Genomic DNA, 16,494 nt, shown 5'->3' with positions numbered 1-16,494 from the left:
GGGTTTGTATTCCTTGGAGCAGTGTAAGTTGAATGGTGTAAAATTGAAGGGAATAATTAGAATGGGTAGGAAGGCACTTCTTCTGTTATTAGATGGGTTAATAATCAGAAAGTATAAATTTTACGTTAGAGGAAGAAGGCTAAAGCAGTTTGGGGAGATATATTTTCACCCAGGGGGTGATGGAAATCTGAAACTCATTGCCTGAAAGGGGGGCTCAGTTAGAAACTTGCCATGTATAAGCAGTATTTAGATATTTGTTTGCATTGCCATAGCCTCTAGGACTATGTGCCAAGAGCTGGAAAATAGGATTAGTATAGAAGGTGCTTTGACTGGATGAACACATTGGGCTATAAATGTGAGTCTGTGAGCCGAGAGAATTTCATAAGCTAGATTTTGCCATTAGCTTGAAGTGACAATGCTCCCAAGTGGTCTAAAATGAAAATGCTAGCAATTTAGCGAGAGAATTAATGATCTTTCATGCATGGATTTAACTTTGGCTAATGTTAGTTTAATCGTGGCAGCAGCAAATGGGGATCATTGACATCCTGGAACGGTAGTGTTTTAAGCATGCTAAGCAGCTAATAATGTTGAAACATTCTCACAGTTAGCAGCCAGAAAGTAACTAGCAGATTTTATGATACTCTCTATAATTTTACAGCAAGATAAAAAATTGAGGTGTACACAGGGTATTGATGCAAGCTGCAATATCATTAGGTTTTTTAAAAAATTAATGTATTTTTATAAAGTCTGACAATTTTAGCTTAGATTGGTCATTATTTTTTGATGGAATATCATATCCAGAGAATCTGAGATTTTGCAATTGCACAAGATCCTTTTTTTGTAGCTGGCAACAGTTTGATCTTAATATACCAAACTCATCTTACTTCCTTAAAGTCACCCGGGCACAACTGATGGAGTAAATCTCTTGACTGTAATGAAGAAGTTAAAAATGTGCCACTTTTAAAGACTTTAAACAATTGGTAGAGGCTGAGCTGGTTATTTGTTTGACCTGCATAAAAGCTTATTGTTGAAGATGCAACATATTTCTGATGACACTTCTTTAACAGAGATGACAGCAGAGCAGAAGCTTCAGAAGATACACACGGATATTAAACATGCTTTGAAAGTTGACAGCCCTGTGAGTATCAGTAATGTTTTGCATTGAAAAATCCGGCTTTGTATCTCTATTGAGCTGATGCAAAATTTGTATACGGTTTAAATAACTTTTATTTCAATTGCAAATGATTCTAACCAGTTCAAAGTTGAAGTCAGTGCATGTAAAGTTTTCCTTTTTTCATCTAATCACCCAATTTTAATTAAAAATCTGATTTATTTATAGCTTGGACATATGGTATTTACACTTGTATTTATTTATATAAAGTCAGATTAGGAAAAATAAATCCAATTTTAATACCAAAGCCAAGGATACCTAGTTGATCAGAGATCCAGACCAGATATGACAGTCTGTATAAGTGAGACCCCTAATAGCCCTAAAGCAGACCCCACCATCCCTTAGATAGAAGGTGTTAGCACCCAATTACCAAACATCTTACTTGGATAATTTTGCCTATTTAAACTTGGAAGAATCTCATGATCTGTACTGACATCTTTGTGAAGAGTAAATACAATTAAACTGGAGTTAAATCCACAACATACAACATTCAGGAATGTGAAAATTATATTTAAAAATACCTCTATACCAATCCAAGATGTTATTTCTCAAGTGCCAGATCATTTTGAAAAAAATAGTTTGTGTGTAATGCTGAATTGTTTTATTCCTGTGACCCAAGTAAGGGATAGAGTGGGTGGTAGGAATCTCGCAGGAAAATTGTACCTACAGTCCTGGTAGTAAGAGTCGGAGGTGTTTACTTCATCCCCTGTTAAGTAAAGCACTATATAGAACATAGAACAGTACAGCACAGAACAGGCCCTTCAGCCCACAATGTTGTGCCGACCATTGATCCTCATGGATGCACCCTATATGGGAGTGTATATGGCAGTATAAGTTGAAGGAAGTAGATAAGACAGGGAGGGCTTTCATTTTGGATCTAGACTCTGAAAATATTTAGCCCACTACATCAAGGTAGTGTGGACTTTCTATTTGGAGGAATATTGACAAAATAATTCCAAAGTAATTGTAGTAAAATAAATCAGTTTGTTGTTTTGTAATTGACCTTTCCTGCTGTGCAGTTGACTTTGAGGGGTGTTTTGACGCTGTGATAATGTCACTAATATTCCAGCCAATTGTTCAGTTTGGGAGATTGGGTTCAATCCCCATCATGGTGAAATTTGAACTCTTTTTACAAATCTGAAATTAAAAAATAATCTAATGATGGCCATGTAACTGCTGTCAATTGTCATAAATACCCATCTGACTCACCAATGTTCTTTTAAGGAAGGAAATCTGCTATCCTTACTTGGTCTGGCCTACTTGTTACTGTAGATCCATGGCTGTGTGGTTGACTCTTAACTGCCGTCTGAAATGACCAGGCAAGCTATTCAGTTTGAGGATAATTAGGATGCGCAATAAATGTTAGTTCAGCCACCAGCACCTACATCCCGCATTACTTTTTTTTTTAAACGTCTTATATATGCAAGGTTACAGTATCTGATTCACATTCTTCCTGATCAGGACTTAACATGTTTATTGATCCTTGCAGAAAAGAAACCAAAATTTGTAACTCTCAAATGCAAGTAAATTCCTGATATGGCATTACAAGAAATGTAGCTCCGTATTGCCACCATTCTTCCTTACAATTAATATCAGTCACTTTATTAATCACAAGGGTCAAAATTAGCTGGGGAGTAGCTTTGAGACTGCATAAGTGAAACACAATATCAGTTGTTACTATTCTGTTATCCATTGTTGCCTGAAGAGAAAGCTACTATTTTTTTCTGTTGAGAGCGAGAAAGCAGAACAAGTGACTTCTCTGTTGGGTGAAATATTTGGGTATTCAAACCATTAACATACAATGTTCACAGAAAATCACTGGATGGCACCATTGCTCTGGTTTTGTATTTAAAAGTTACTGGTATAGTAAGCAGGTATTTATATCATACAATTACAATTGCTAGGTACAGCAATGTGTGAAAAAGAACTGAATGAGAAATATCAAGGAAGCCAGACAATCTTTAAAGTTAGGGATGCATAGCCGCTGATAATGTTTGGGTAAGAACAAAAGCTGACTATAAATGTGATCTGGAAAGAAAAAGGTTCTGAAAGAATCTGCGATTTTAAACTTGAGATGGATTGGACAAATCAAATTGCAAGGGTAACCTGGAAAAGATCCTGAACATAAAGTGTGATTGTAACCTGGTAGAATTTCACATTCAGTTTGAGTGTGAGAAATTTGTGCTTAAAATAAGTATTTTCAGTAAATCAGTTAAAAGGGTATGAAGACAAAATGGGCTAAAGTAAGATGGGAAAACGGGTTTGAAGTTGTTAGCATAGGAATCATAGATATTTAAGGAATTATTTCGAACTCGCGAAAGACATGACAAAGAGGATGTCTCATCTTGTGGGGAATCTAGAACTAGAGGGCACAGCTTGAAAATGAAGAGTTTCTAAATTAAGACGAGATGAAGAATCTCTTCTGAGGGTCATTTGTTTTTGCAGTTGTCTTCCGCAGAGAGCTGTGGATGCTAGATCATAATGTATTAAAAGTTGAATTGAACAAATTTTTGATTGACAAACTAGTTGGGGGCTATGGGAGACAGATGAAAAAGTGGTCTCGTGACTGCAATCAGATGATCTTGTAGAAAGGGAGAGCAGGGGCAATGAACTAAAAGATTTGTTCCGGCTTCTGTTTTTTTTAAATGTTCCCAGAGGAGGGGGATACAGAGTCTGATGATAGCTGAACAAACAATTACTTTTGAATGTACAGAAGCCAGAGTGCTATCAGAGATAATGGGAACTGCAGATGCTGGAGATTCCAAGATAATAAAATGTGAGGCTGGATGAACACAGCAGGCCAAGCAGCATCTCAGGAGCACAAAAGCTGACGTTTCGGGCCTAGCCCCTTCATCAGAGAGGGGGATGGGGGGAGGGAACTGGAATAAATAGGGAGAGAGGGGGAGGCGGACCGAAGATGGAGAGTAAAGAAGATAGGTGGAGAGGGTGTAGGTGGGGATCTCCCCTTCCCCCACTGCATCCCTCAACCAGCCCAGTTCATCCCCTCCCCCCACTGCACCACACAACCAGCCCAGCTCTTCCCCCCCACCCACTGCATCCCAAAACCAGTCCAACCTGTCTCTGCCTCCCGAACCGGTTCTTCCTCTCACCCATCCCTTCCTCCCACCCCAAGCCGCACCCCCAGCTACCTACTAACCTCATCCCACCTCCTTGACCTGTCCGTCTTCCCTGGACTGACCTATCCCCTCCCTACCTCCCCACCTACACCCTCTCCACCTATCTTCTTTACTCTCCATCTTCGGTCCGCCTCCCCCTCTCTCCCTATTTATTCCAGTTCCCTCCCCCCATCCCCCTCTCTGATGAAGGGTCTAGGCCCGAAACGTCAGCTTTTGTGCTCCTGAGATGCTGCTTGGCCTGCTGTGTTCATCCAGCCTCACATTTTATTACCAGAGTGCTATCAACTGCTTTAACTCTTTAATTGCTTTTTTATTTTAAGGATGTAAAGAAGTGTGTGGAGGCACTGGAAGAACTGCAAACATTGCAAGTCACTACACAACTTTTGCAGAAACATTGTGATCTGGTTGCCACATTGAAAAAGGTATGTTTGTTGTCCTGAATTTCTGTTGATGTCCTTATCATTTCATTCTTCTATTTTGGGTCTGTCTTTATCATTGTTTGTGACATGAGTTTATTCACTTGTGGGTTAAATTATTTGAAAACATTGCCTATGTACTTTCAAATAACTTATTTTTGTTCTTATTTCCATGATATATATGCCTAATTATAACTATTTTAATTCTGCGTAACTTTAATATTCCAACAGTGGTGGGCTGTATTCATAGAGTTGTACAGCACAGGAACAGACCCTTTGGTCCAACTCATCCATTCGGATCAGATACCCTAATTTACTTTAGTTCCATTTGCCAGTATTTGGCCCATATCCCCCTCAGCCTTTCCTATCTGTCTACCCATTCCAGATGCCTTTTAAATGTTGTAATTGTTCTGGCCTCCACCATTTTCTCTGGCAGCTCATTCCATACATGCACCACTCTGTGTGGAAAAAGTTGTCCTCTGGCCCCTTTTAATTCTTTCACTTTAAACCTATGCCTTCCAATTTTGGACTCCACTACCCTGGGGAAAAGATCTTGGCTATTCACCCTATCTATGCCTCTCGTGATTTTATAAACTTCTATTAATTTTAATTTTTCTGTTGCTGTACTGATCTGGAAGATGCAGTGAGTTCAGATCCTATGAGTGGTTCTGAAGTTGAGCAGAAACACTGCTGGTGAGCTCCTCAGTTCGGAAGAAGAGTCACATTAGACTCTGCAAAAGCTGACGTTTTGGGCCTAGACCCTTCTTCACAGAGGATGAAGGGTCTAGGCCCGAAACATCAGCTTTTGTGCTCCTGAGATGCTACTTGGCCTGCTGTGTCCATCCAGCTACACACTTTGTTACCTTGGATTCTCCAGCACCTGCAGTTCCCATTATCTCTGTTCACATTAGACTCTGTTAGTTCTCCTTCTCTTTCCAGAGATGCTGCCAGATGTCCTGAGTTTTGCCAGTAATCTGTTTGTTTCAGATTTCCAGCATCTATTGTATATATTTTGTTTTTCGTGGTAGTGAGTAAACTACTAACACAAAAATGTCCGCAACGCTCACTGATATTTATGACCGTCTGATTTTGGACATTTACCTCAAATACGGAATAAGATGCTGATGCAGGAAGTACTAAAGGTTGTACTATTACTGTTTTGTTCTAAATCCAAGTTGTGGGTTTTCAAGTCAAACAGTGGTCCTTTCTGGTAGAAAGAATGAAAAATAAACATAAAAACATACACCTCATGGTTTCAATTTTAATTTTTTGAATAAAAGGGTGTTATAGAATTTATCAATAAGTGGAGAGGCAAAGTACAAGGTGAAGAGAAGCCTGGTGTCGAATGGCATCAGCATATATAGTATCACAGTGTGGACTGTTCCTACTTTTGGATTTAATTAAACAGAATAACATTTAAATGAAAACACTGCTGCGCTACATGTTGGTGGTGAAGGAGATGAATGTTAAAGATAGTGCATGGGGTGCTAGGGGTGCCAACTAAGTAGAATGATTTGATCCAAATGGTGTTGGAGCTGCACCCCTACAGACAAATCAAACATATCTCATCACATTCTTGACGTTTGTCTTCTAGACAGTGGATAAGCACTGGGGACGTGGGACATAAATTATTTGGAGCAGAACGTGTTGCCTTGTATGTATTACTAGTCCAGTTTAGCTTCTGGCCAGTGGTAACCCCCTTATATCCTTCCTCCAGTCGCTGAAGAGCTGCTCCTAGAGTCACAAAGCAGAATCCATCCATTAAGAAACAAAGTGGGCATGATCTTGTCGCGAAGACGAGTCCAAGAAAAGTGCAGGGAGCTGCAACAACCTCCTGTGTGACCTTCCTTGACCCCACAAAAGCTTTCAGGAGGTACAATATTGCACCTTCCTCAAATTGTTTGCTCACAAAAATTTGTCACTATCCTCTGCCTACTACCTGATACCAATGGAACCAACTTGAGTTGTGTAAAGCTACGTTGTCATATCACTGCCCTCCTCTGTTCTTCATTGATGCTGCACTCCCCCCGATATCCATGAAGCTAATCACTGGAATGGCATCACTACAGGATACATGGAAATTGTTCAATCTGTGTCGTGTCGACTGGCGTCTAAGACCACCCAAAATTCTGTTGTTTGACTGCAATCTGCAGATGATATTTGCATGTTCAGACTTTGAGGCTGAGCTGTAAACTATTGTTGATGCATTATTAGAAGCATATGAGAGAAAGGACCTCGGGCAAAACATCTGGAAGACAAAGACCATCTACGAGCCTAATCCTACCATGCAGCATTGCTTGCTCCAACTCCCTGACTATCAAGATCTATGTCATTGATAATTGTGGATCAATTCCCATACCTTAGAAGCCTCCTGTCAGGCAAGGACAGACATTAAAGATGAAATTCAACCTCCTCCAGTGTACCTGTATTGCCTTTGATACTCTGAGAAAAAGAAATTTTGAAAAATGTCTTAAACCCAACACCAAGTGCTGCAAGCCCTCCAGTATTCGTCAGAAATTTGGACAGTCTATAGCAGACAGCTCCAGTCCTTTTGAGAAAAATCAACAGCAATGCCCTTGCAAATCCATTGGTGTGATAGGCACCTCGATATCATGCCCTCTTTCTGGCCAACATTCCCAGAATTGACTCACTGACTATAATCAACCAGCTAAGTTGGTGGGCCATGTTTTCTGGAACTATATCACATACTCCCAAGATGCACTGAGCTTTGTGATGGCAAGATATTATTGGAGAGCAATGGAAACCCTTCAAGAACTTCCTCAAAAAGCCTCCTCAAAATATGCACAAGCCACTCTGACTCGTGAGAATCTCTAGCACAAGACTGCTCAGACTAGAGAAGAAGCATCTGCAAAGGAGCCAACTATTTTGAGTGACTCCAACAGGCCAAGGCAGTAGTCAAGCATAAACAGCTAAAAGGGGTTGCTGAAACTCAGCTGGTATACAGCATCTGCCCCACCTGTAGCAGTATTTTCCAATTCAGCCTTTGATTGTTCACTCTCCTATGGACTCGCAACACTGGCATGGCAGAAAGTCACCCTGGAACCAGAGAGACTGCCTAGGAAGAGGGAAGAGTGGGAAGATTCAATAGTGATGACATTGAACATCAAGAGATGATGGCTAGATGCTGTCTTGTTAGATTTGGCCATTGCCTGGCTCTTGTGCAGCGTGTCCTATTCCAGAACGTGAATGCCAGTCCTTGCTGGCACTCCATGCAGTTCCAAGAATGTGCTACATGTTTAGCGATGCCAGAGTTCAGTTGAGAAACAAAAATGAGGTTCTTGTTTATCTGTTTAACTGAAATGGATGATGAAAATTCTCATCCCCCTTCCTGAACGAATGGGAGGAAGTTTTTTCCAATGCTTGTCCTGTGACACAGGTTTATTCACAAAAAGCAAATTGGACTATGCTTTTAGTAGTATATAAAGTGCCACAACATATGGAATGTGATAAGGTGTCACAAACGTTGTACTTCTAGAAGGTATTTGAAATGTTGATGATAAGTTGCGTGACATAGAACGTGTATTTATTGTTTTGAGTATAATTCAAGTTTTTTTTAATTTGATCCATGTGTGTTTCTGGTTGAGCGCCGAATGATTCTGCACAAGTAAAATTTTTTCGACAAAGCCAGAGATCAGTCCATCTATTCAGCTCTTGCAAGGATTATTTAGCACCCATAATATGAGAAATGTTTCAAAAAATCACGCGGTGAGCTAAAAAGGAGAAAGTGACTGAAAGCTTAGCAGCTTGTATGTCTTTTTTTTTACAAGGTAGTACACTGGGGGTTCTTTTGACAGTTTCACGTTTGGGAAGAGTTAGAGAAATGTTGAGTTTGGTTGGCTCGCCGAGCTGGTTTGTTGTTCTGCAGACATTTCATTACCGTGCTGGGTAATGTCCTCCGTGCAGCCTCTGAAGCATCAGTGTGTTTTCCTGCCTAGTTTTTAAACTCTGGGGCCTGTTGTGATGGATTGCCTTCACTTCTGGGCTTCCTCCATAGTGGAATGTAAATGGGGTCGAGTTCAATGTGTTTATTAATAGCCTGCTTCATGGAGTGCCATGTTTCCATGAATTCTTGTGCTTTTCTCTGCCTAGCCTGTCCCAGGACCTTGGTGTTGTCCCAGCCGAAGTCGTGGTTCTCCTTGTCCATGTGGATTGAGATGAGCGAGTATTGGTCGTGTCTCTTGGTAGCCAGTTGGTGTTCATGTACTCTTGTTATTTGTTTCCTTCCTGTTTGCCCAATGTAGTATTTCTTGCAGTCTCTGCAGGGAATTTTGTAAATGACATTGGTCCTGTCCATGGCGGGGAGTGGGTCTTTAGTTCGGGTGAGCACATGTCGTAGGGTTGATGTGGGTTTGTGTGCCACTCTGATGCCCAGCGGTCGTAAAAGTCTTGTGGTGAGTTCTGACGTGTTTCTGATGTAGGGTAGTGTGATTAATGTGTCGGGGCATGTAGAATCTTTCTGATGCTGTTCCTGTAGGCATCTCCTGATCCAGTTCTTTTGGATATCCGTTATCCTTGAACAGTTGGAAGAGGTATTTGCAGTCTGTTGTTGCCCTTTTTTTAAATAGTGTCTGCTACTTAACTATTTAACACTATTAGCTACAATACTGGCTACAAAAAGACACGACCAATACCCACTCATCTCAATCCAAGTGGACAAGGAGAACCACGACTTCGACTGGGACAACACCAAGATCCTGGGACAGACTAGGTAGAGACAAACATGAGAATTCCCGGAAGTATGGAACTCCACAAAGCAGGCTATTAATAAACACGTTGAACTTGACCCCATGTGCATTCTACTACAGACGAAACCTGGAAGTGAGGCAATCCATCACAATGGACCCCAGAGTTTAAAAACCAGGCGGGAAAACACACCGACACTTCATCAGAGGCTGCACTGAGGATGTTACCCAGCACGGTATCAAAATGTCTGCAGAACAACAAACCAGCTCGGCAAGCCAACCAACCTTAAGACCCACAACCCGAGCTAGAAATCTACTCCAAAACCTTAGTTAGAGAAAATTTAGAAAAGGCTTAGAGAAAATTACAGAACTAAGGTGGAATCAAGCCATGAAAGATGTATAAATGCAGCAAAAAATTGAAATATAATGTGTTAAAAGAGCCAGAATATGTCAAGGATAATAGAGTGATGGATTATTGGGGCAGAATATGTTTTGAACAAGAATTTGTAGAGGATGGAAGGGTAATAAGGGGCTCATTGTAACAGTCAAGTCTGTAAGTTACAATGCAAGAGTTTCAACCATAGTAGCTAAGGTAGAAGTCAAGATTGATACTTGCAAAGGTGGAAGTAGTGGTTTTGAAAAGGATATCATTTGAAAGATTTAGTATCCAGTGTGACACCAAGATTACAGATGCGCTTATTGGCCACAACAAGATTGCCATCTCGGTACTAAACAAGATAACATTCCCATAATTTTCACAGCCATTGTGTTTGTTTCCTTGTATTCCTTAAATCATTTTGGAGCCTGTTTTCGCTTGAACTTAGAAGATTCGTGTAGTTCAGCATGGAAACATGCCCTTTGACCCATTATGTCTATATTAACCAACAAACACAAACTACAGTCCTGAGGAAGGGACACGGGACCCAAATCATTGACTCTGATTTTTTTTCTTCACAGATGCTGCCAAACCTGCTGAGCTTTTCCAGCAACTTCTGTTTTTGTAGTAAACTATACTGATTCCATCTACCTGCTCTTGATCCATAACCTACTGTCCTTTGGCATTTTTAGTAATTATCCTGATGCTTTTTAAAATGTTATGAGAGCACCTGTCTCCACCACCCTTTCCAGTAACACATTCCATGTATCTACTGCCCTCTGGGTGAAAAAATTCCCTCTGATCTGCTCAAAACCATTTGCTCCTGACCTCTAAACTAATACCTTCTGATCTTGAATGTATCGGCCATGGGAAGAGATTCTTGTGATCTACTATCTGAACCTCTCACAACGTTGTATGCATCAATCAGGACCCCCGCCAAAAATAAACAAACTCCTCTGCTCAAGGTAAAACAACCCTAGCTCTATTCTGTCTCTACTCACCAGGTAACGTCCTGGTGAATCTCCTCTGCGTTCTCTCCAGTGCAACAATGTCCTTCCATGATTAGTGTGGCAAAGAGAACTGCACGCAGTATTCCATCATTGGCCTAACTAATGATTTATAAACTTGTAACAAGACTTCCATGCTCTTGTATTCTGTGCCCCGACTAATGAAGGCAAGCATCCCGTTTGCCTTCACCATCTTGTCTACCTGTGCTGACACCTTCGCCCTAGGAACCAGTCGTTCATTGCGACTGGCTTTCCCTTATTAGACCTCCCAAAATGCATCCCCTCAGTTTTATTGGAATTCAACTCAGTTTAGCAACTGATCAATTTCAGACAGTAGCCTGAAACCATTTTCCTTAGTGTCATTAACATCACCAATTCTGGTGTAATCTACAAATTTACTAATACTTTTTAAATTTTCACATCCAAGTCATTAACTGAGATAACAAATAGCAAGGGTCCCATCACTGAGCCCTGTGGTATAATGCTGGTTGCAGGCTTCCAGTTAAAAATATGTCCCTTCACCATCGCTGTTTGCTTTCTATAAATATGTCAGTTTTGGATCCAGTTTGCCAACTTGCTTTGGATCCCATAGGCTCCTATCTTCTCAATTAGCCTTCCGCGTGAGACCTTGTCAAAGATCTTACTGACTATATCTTTTTGAAATTCCAAACTAAGTCCGTCCAACTCTTTAAGCAGGCATTGAGAATTTCTGGATTTGAATAATAAATAATCACATTCAAAAATAACTGACAATTTCATTAGTTGTTTACACAACTATCAACATATGTATTGAGTTAAGCTGCAGATAAGGTTTGACTTTTCTTTCAAAACTCCTTTTAAGTGAATTAAAGACCTATATCGAGATAAAGCAAGAAATGTTTGCTTCACTTTTTTGCCCACAATCTGTCGTCCTGATTTCATCCAGGCTATTTGAAGCTGAGACACATCTCAAACGAAAGTTGACAAAACTGGAACGTGTTGACCTTCATTTTTTGCAACCTCGGATCAGTGATAACTGAGACAAACCTGAGAAATATGTGAAATGTTGTTCTCGGTGTGTAAGACCACCCTAACTCATTTCGTTGATCATGGTTTCTAGATACGCCGCTATAAAGCTAGTCAAGAAGTTATGGCAAAAGCAAGTGAGATCTACAGTCATTTGAAGTCCATGTTTGTGGGAGGAGACGATTCTGGCAACAGTACACTGAAGAAGACTCATTCTGACCAGGAGCAGCAGAAAAATAACCAAGCCAAAGAGGAGAAAGAAGCTGAGAATAACATGAAGGAAAACCAGGATTCAGGTGAGATACTGTGCTGGGTACTCAGCTGTCTGTTACCATCAACATTTTTCCTTTCTGTGACAATGTATATATCCCTGTATATGGCAACTATCATGAGATAATTTTTGTTAAAAGCTTCATATAAATACATATAACAGAATGGGATTACCCAAATCCCTTAACTTGAGATTCATAATGTTCTTATTTCAGCATGGAATGCAGCTCATTTTGAATGCTGTTTTAAAAAGTTCATATTGCTCCCTGATGGTTTAATTTAAACACCTATTCTTTGTTGTGTGCTGGGCCTTACAGATAAATGTCCTATGCTTGAGTGTTAAATGGTTGCTCATAGGGGAATGCAAAGGACATGAGAGCACTTGGGCTAGACAGGGAGAAAATGATAATTGTCCAAAGCTTGTGTAGTATGGTGATTCTGTGTATGTGCTTATTATGAGAACAGATCAGGCTCAACTTTGTTAGCCACAGTCCCTTATTCTGACAGCTGTTCATTCTTGACAAAAATTCCTCATATATGGAGACCCCAATTATTGTACTAATCCACGAGCAGGGTTAGATTTTAGAAATGTGGTCTAGAGTTGATCTGTTCTGTTTTCCCTAATAAACTATCTGTAGTTTCTTGTACTGCAGTGAATGGAGAGACAGCATCTCAGAAAAATGAAATACTTCCAGAGAACCAAGAACATGATGAGTCACGAGGAGAAAGGGAGAAGAATAATGAGGAAACATTGTTTGGCAAACAGAATAGGTGAGTAAGATGCGCGCACACGTCAAGTAATTCATCTACACCATTAATGTTGCACCATGTCTGAACAATTGGCTGTTCCAAATCATGCTTTGTTTAGTTGGTAGGCTTCAAACGTTTTGCTGAATGTCTGTTATTTCAAGTCTTAATTGTATGTTTGAACCTGTAATCTAGTAATTGTAGTCACTACTCTACGGCAGAGAAATGCAACAGCCAATTTGTTCAAAACATTGTCCCACAGTTAAGAACAAGATAGTTTATGATTAGTTGAGAAATTGATATTGACCAGGACATTGCTGTTAAGAGTGTTACTGGATCTTTGGCACTTAAACTCTCTACTTAAATTCTCACTTCAAAGGTAGCATGTCCAACAGTGTTATCATCTAAAATATGGACTGTACGACTTCATCAAAAATTTTCAACAGCACATTCCAAACCCACAACCACTTCCATCTAGAAGGACGAAGGCAAAAGATACATGGGAAACCAACTGCAATTTCTCCTCCAGGCCACTCACCATCCAGACTCGGAAGTATTTTGCCATTCCTTTGCTGTTTCTGAGTCAAATCCAAGAGTTCCACACCCAGATGTGATCCTTGGCCAAAATATTTAACCACGCTAACTTTTCTGAGGCACCCTCCTTGCAATAGAAGTTATCTGATCTACAAAGCACAAGTAGTTTTCTCTGAGTATTAGTTTTATCGTTAAAATATGTTTATTATTTTTATTCTCTTTATTGCTTACAAAAATTTGTAGGCACTAATTAAATTTGGAAGAAACACAAAGTAAAGGGAAAACAACATTTATACTACATAAGAGAGTGATAACTGGCTAGCAAGTGGACTCTAATAAAGGCATTGCTGTGGAGATTGCACTGATTGCTGATAGGCCGTTAATTGCCAAGCTTTGCTTACATTTTAAATAAGGCACTGATTCATTAAAGCTTTGTTTTGTGAAATGAACCAGAGACTGGCTATCACCTATTTTGTTGCATTAAAACTTGTGTCCATACCCTTCCCGTCTCTATAGAACATGATCTTGTATATATTAACTTAAGTGTGCCAAGTTACAAGTCTACTTAGCAATGTATTTCTTCTACTCTGGCTTGGCAGTTAACTGTCAGTCATCAATAACTAGTTTGGTATAAACGTCAGAGTCCACTTGCTAACCAATCAATCTCCTTTTAGGCAGTATAAATAATGTTTTCTTTGAATTCTTGTTGTGAATTTCCCTGATGAGTGCAAAACAGAAGGATTCGACAATGAGCCCTTTATTCGGCAGTATTCAAGTTCTAAACTGCCAAATGGCTACTTTATTTAATTTGAAACTTGCTACTCCTGCTGAACAACAATTATTCTGCCATTTCTATCTAACAATACATTATTTCCCTGCTTCTTTCAAAGCACATCTCTTTCTTAAAAAATGTCTTCAGTGTCAGCATTTGTGTAATTGAAGAAATGTTTCCTGTCGCCATAAGTGCCTCAACAAAGTTATGCCAGATGATTGAAAGATTGGTACCTTTGCTTCCTACTGCTGTAGTTAGTCATATGGACAGAATTCATTTCTTCCAGCCATGAGCATATTTATTTCAAATTTGATTGAGACATTTTTGAAGTGCTTCCTCATGAATTATGCAGTGACCTATTTAGATGGGCACATTCACTCACCGATGTAGTTATTTCTTTTTGCGAGTAAGTTAATTTATAGATATGATTTGTTCTACATTTTGAATCTTGTTTAATCATTTCTGTTGTAGTGCTCCATTCAAATCTGCCATGCTTCAGTCAGATGATCAACACACCACTGACACAGAACCCGTTCCAATGGAAATGGAATCAGCTAATGAGAACTGAGGCTTTGAGCCATAATGAACCATGGGACACGTTTTAAAATCTGGGTTGCTTTCAAAGAAGAACATTTGTCACTTGAATCGTCCTAGAAACTAGTAAAGACTGGTTTTGTTGTCTGCCCACGTGAAGAAGCTGAAAGAGGTCACTTACTTTGCAGAACTGTATTTCTTCATTTTGTTACAAAGAGAAAACAAAAACATTGGTCTGCACGTTTAAAGCATCTGTTTTTCTTACCTTGAGCAAAGGAAGTGAATGTGGCACAAAGTGCAGAAATGGCTGTCTTTTGGTGGATTAAATCTATCGCCAAAAGTTTCATCAGGATTCTCCCAACTAACAGAAATCCTGGATAGACACAAGTAGGGTTTTTTCTTTGCTGAAGGTATAACGGCCAATCAGGAGAACACCCAAGGATATTAATTACAGATACTTTACTTAATTTCAGAGTGTCTTTTTTTGACTATTGGTGAAATTATTCATTTAAAGTTTTTGTCAATCTCAGTTGTATTCTCCACAATGGTTTTGCTCACAGAATTAGACAAAGGAAGTGTGTTTTTCTTTTTTAACCTCTTCCAGCTGCAGTGGTCCATTACATGACTTCCCTAAACTGCTAATCTCTCAACCCCTACCTACCTTTTTTTAAAAGGAAGAACTGATTATGTAAAGATTTCAGTTCTGTCACTGTAAAGTACAACTTTGTTACCAGTACTGGTTATTAAAGTGGGGGTTTTTATATGATGTTGATACTAATGTTGTGAGCTCTCTTAGGCTCCTTTTGTTAAAAGTAGATGCAAGAGAGTTGCACTGCAGGAGACGCCTGTAACTGCTTACAGATGTTAATACTCTGGATGTCTTCCTGTCTCATTCCTTCTAAACTCCAAATATGGCATTCTGCAAACTCTTCACACGCACTATATTGGAAGTCAAGCTTTGCCACATAATTTCCTACACTAATTCTTTTACATGACCTCAAAACTGTGGAACTCCTTATTGCCCTTTGTCTTCCCATCCTGCTATAACCTCAAGACTGAGACACCATTGTGATATTGCCTAACCTCTGTCTTGATAGACCTCCTCCTCACTTTTTGTCTTAACTGTGGTGGTCTGCACTGTGAGACTTGACCTCTGGCTTTTGTTTGTTAATAATTTAAAGAAAAGAAAAATCAATTCTGTTGTAAAAGACCTCCAAGGAAAAATGGCCTTTAGCAGGTTAATCTAGAAAGTTTTAAAATGCAAGCTTTTATATATTAAAAAAAAGTGTGGAGTTTTTTTTTGTTGTTTGTTTTATGCTAGGTATGAAAGAATAGTGAATATGACATCAATCTGACGATTGAGAAAATTTCAACAGACTGTTAACTTTATTCCATCTTGGTGAAGACATTTTAAAACTATAGTAAAGGTACTGAAATGTGTATTCTTGACATTTCAGCTCAGTAGCTGAGTTCATATATAAATAACATTGAAGATTAATGTACATTATTGCGACTGAGAAAGAGACTGGAAAACAAATCACACTATTTGTTTTTTAACCTCATTTTAACAAGTTCCTGCCCATAATGGAATCTCTTCACAACATAAACCACATGTAAACATTTTGAAGTAGGCAAAGATAATTGATTGTTCAGAGCGTAACTCATGATCTGTACTTTGAGCATTATTTGAGCTGACAGGCTCCCATGACTGCATAATGTCTCTTCAAAAGATCTGGAAATTGTTAGAAATTTGCAATCATTTTTGATGTGATAGACATGCACATTTTTCAAGATGTAAACAATGCCTAAGCTCCTCTGGGCA

The 16,494-nt window shown here is 39.4% G+C and overlaps 1 protein-coding gene across 2 annotated transcripts in view; it reads left to right on the top strand.

Annotated features, from left to right (window-relative positions):
• LOC125466038 (hepatoma-derived growth factor-related protein 2) overlaps positions 1–15,967 on the top strand; it is a 60,513-nt gene extending 44,546 nt beyond the window's left edge. For both annotated transcript variants that reach the window (XM_048560146.2, XM_048560145.2), the window contains exons 12-16: positions 1,068–1,138; positions 4,629–4,730; positions 11,910–12,111; positions 12,739–12,856; positions 14,610–15,967. In XM_048560146.2, coding sequence (XP_048416103.2) covers positions 1,068–1,138; positions 4,629–4,730; positions 11,910–12,111; positions 12,739–12,856; positions 14,610–14,706 — 590 coding nt within the window. In that variant the 3' untranslated portion in view covers positions 14,707–15,967. The remainder of the gene's footprint in view (positions 1–1,067; positions 1,139–4,628; positions 4,731–11,909; positions 12,112–12,738; positions 12,857–14,609) is intronic.
• The last annotated feature ends 527 nt before the right edge of the window (positions 15,968–16,494 follow it).

This window comes from Stegostoma tigrinum, chromosome 30 (assembly GCF_030684315.1).
Source record: "Stegostoma tigrinum isolate sSteTig4 chromosome 30, sSteTig4.hap1, whole genome shotgun sequence".
NCBI lineage: Eukaryota > Metazoa > Chordata > Chondrichthyes > Orectolobiformes > Stegostomatidae > Stegostoma > Stegostoma tigrinum.
This window is presented reverse-complemented; position numbering and strand designations above follow the sequence as displayed.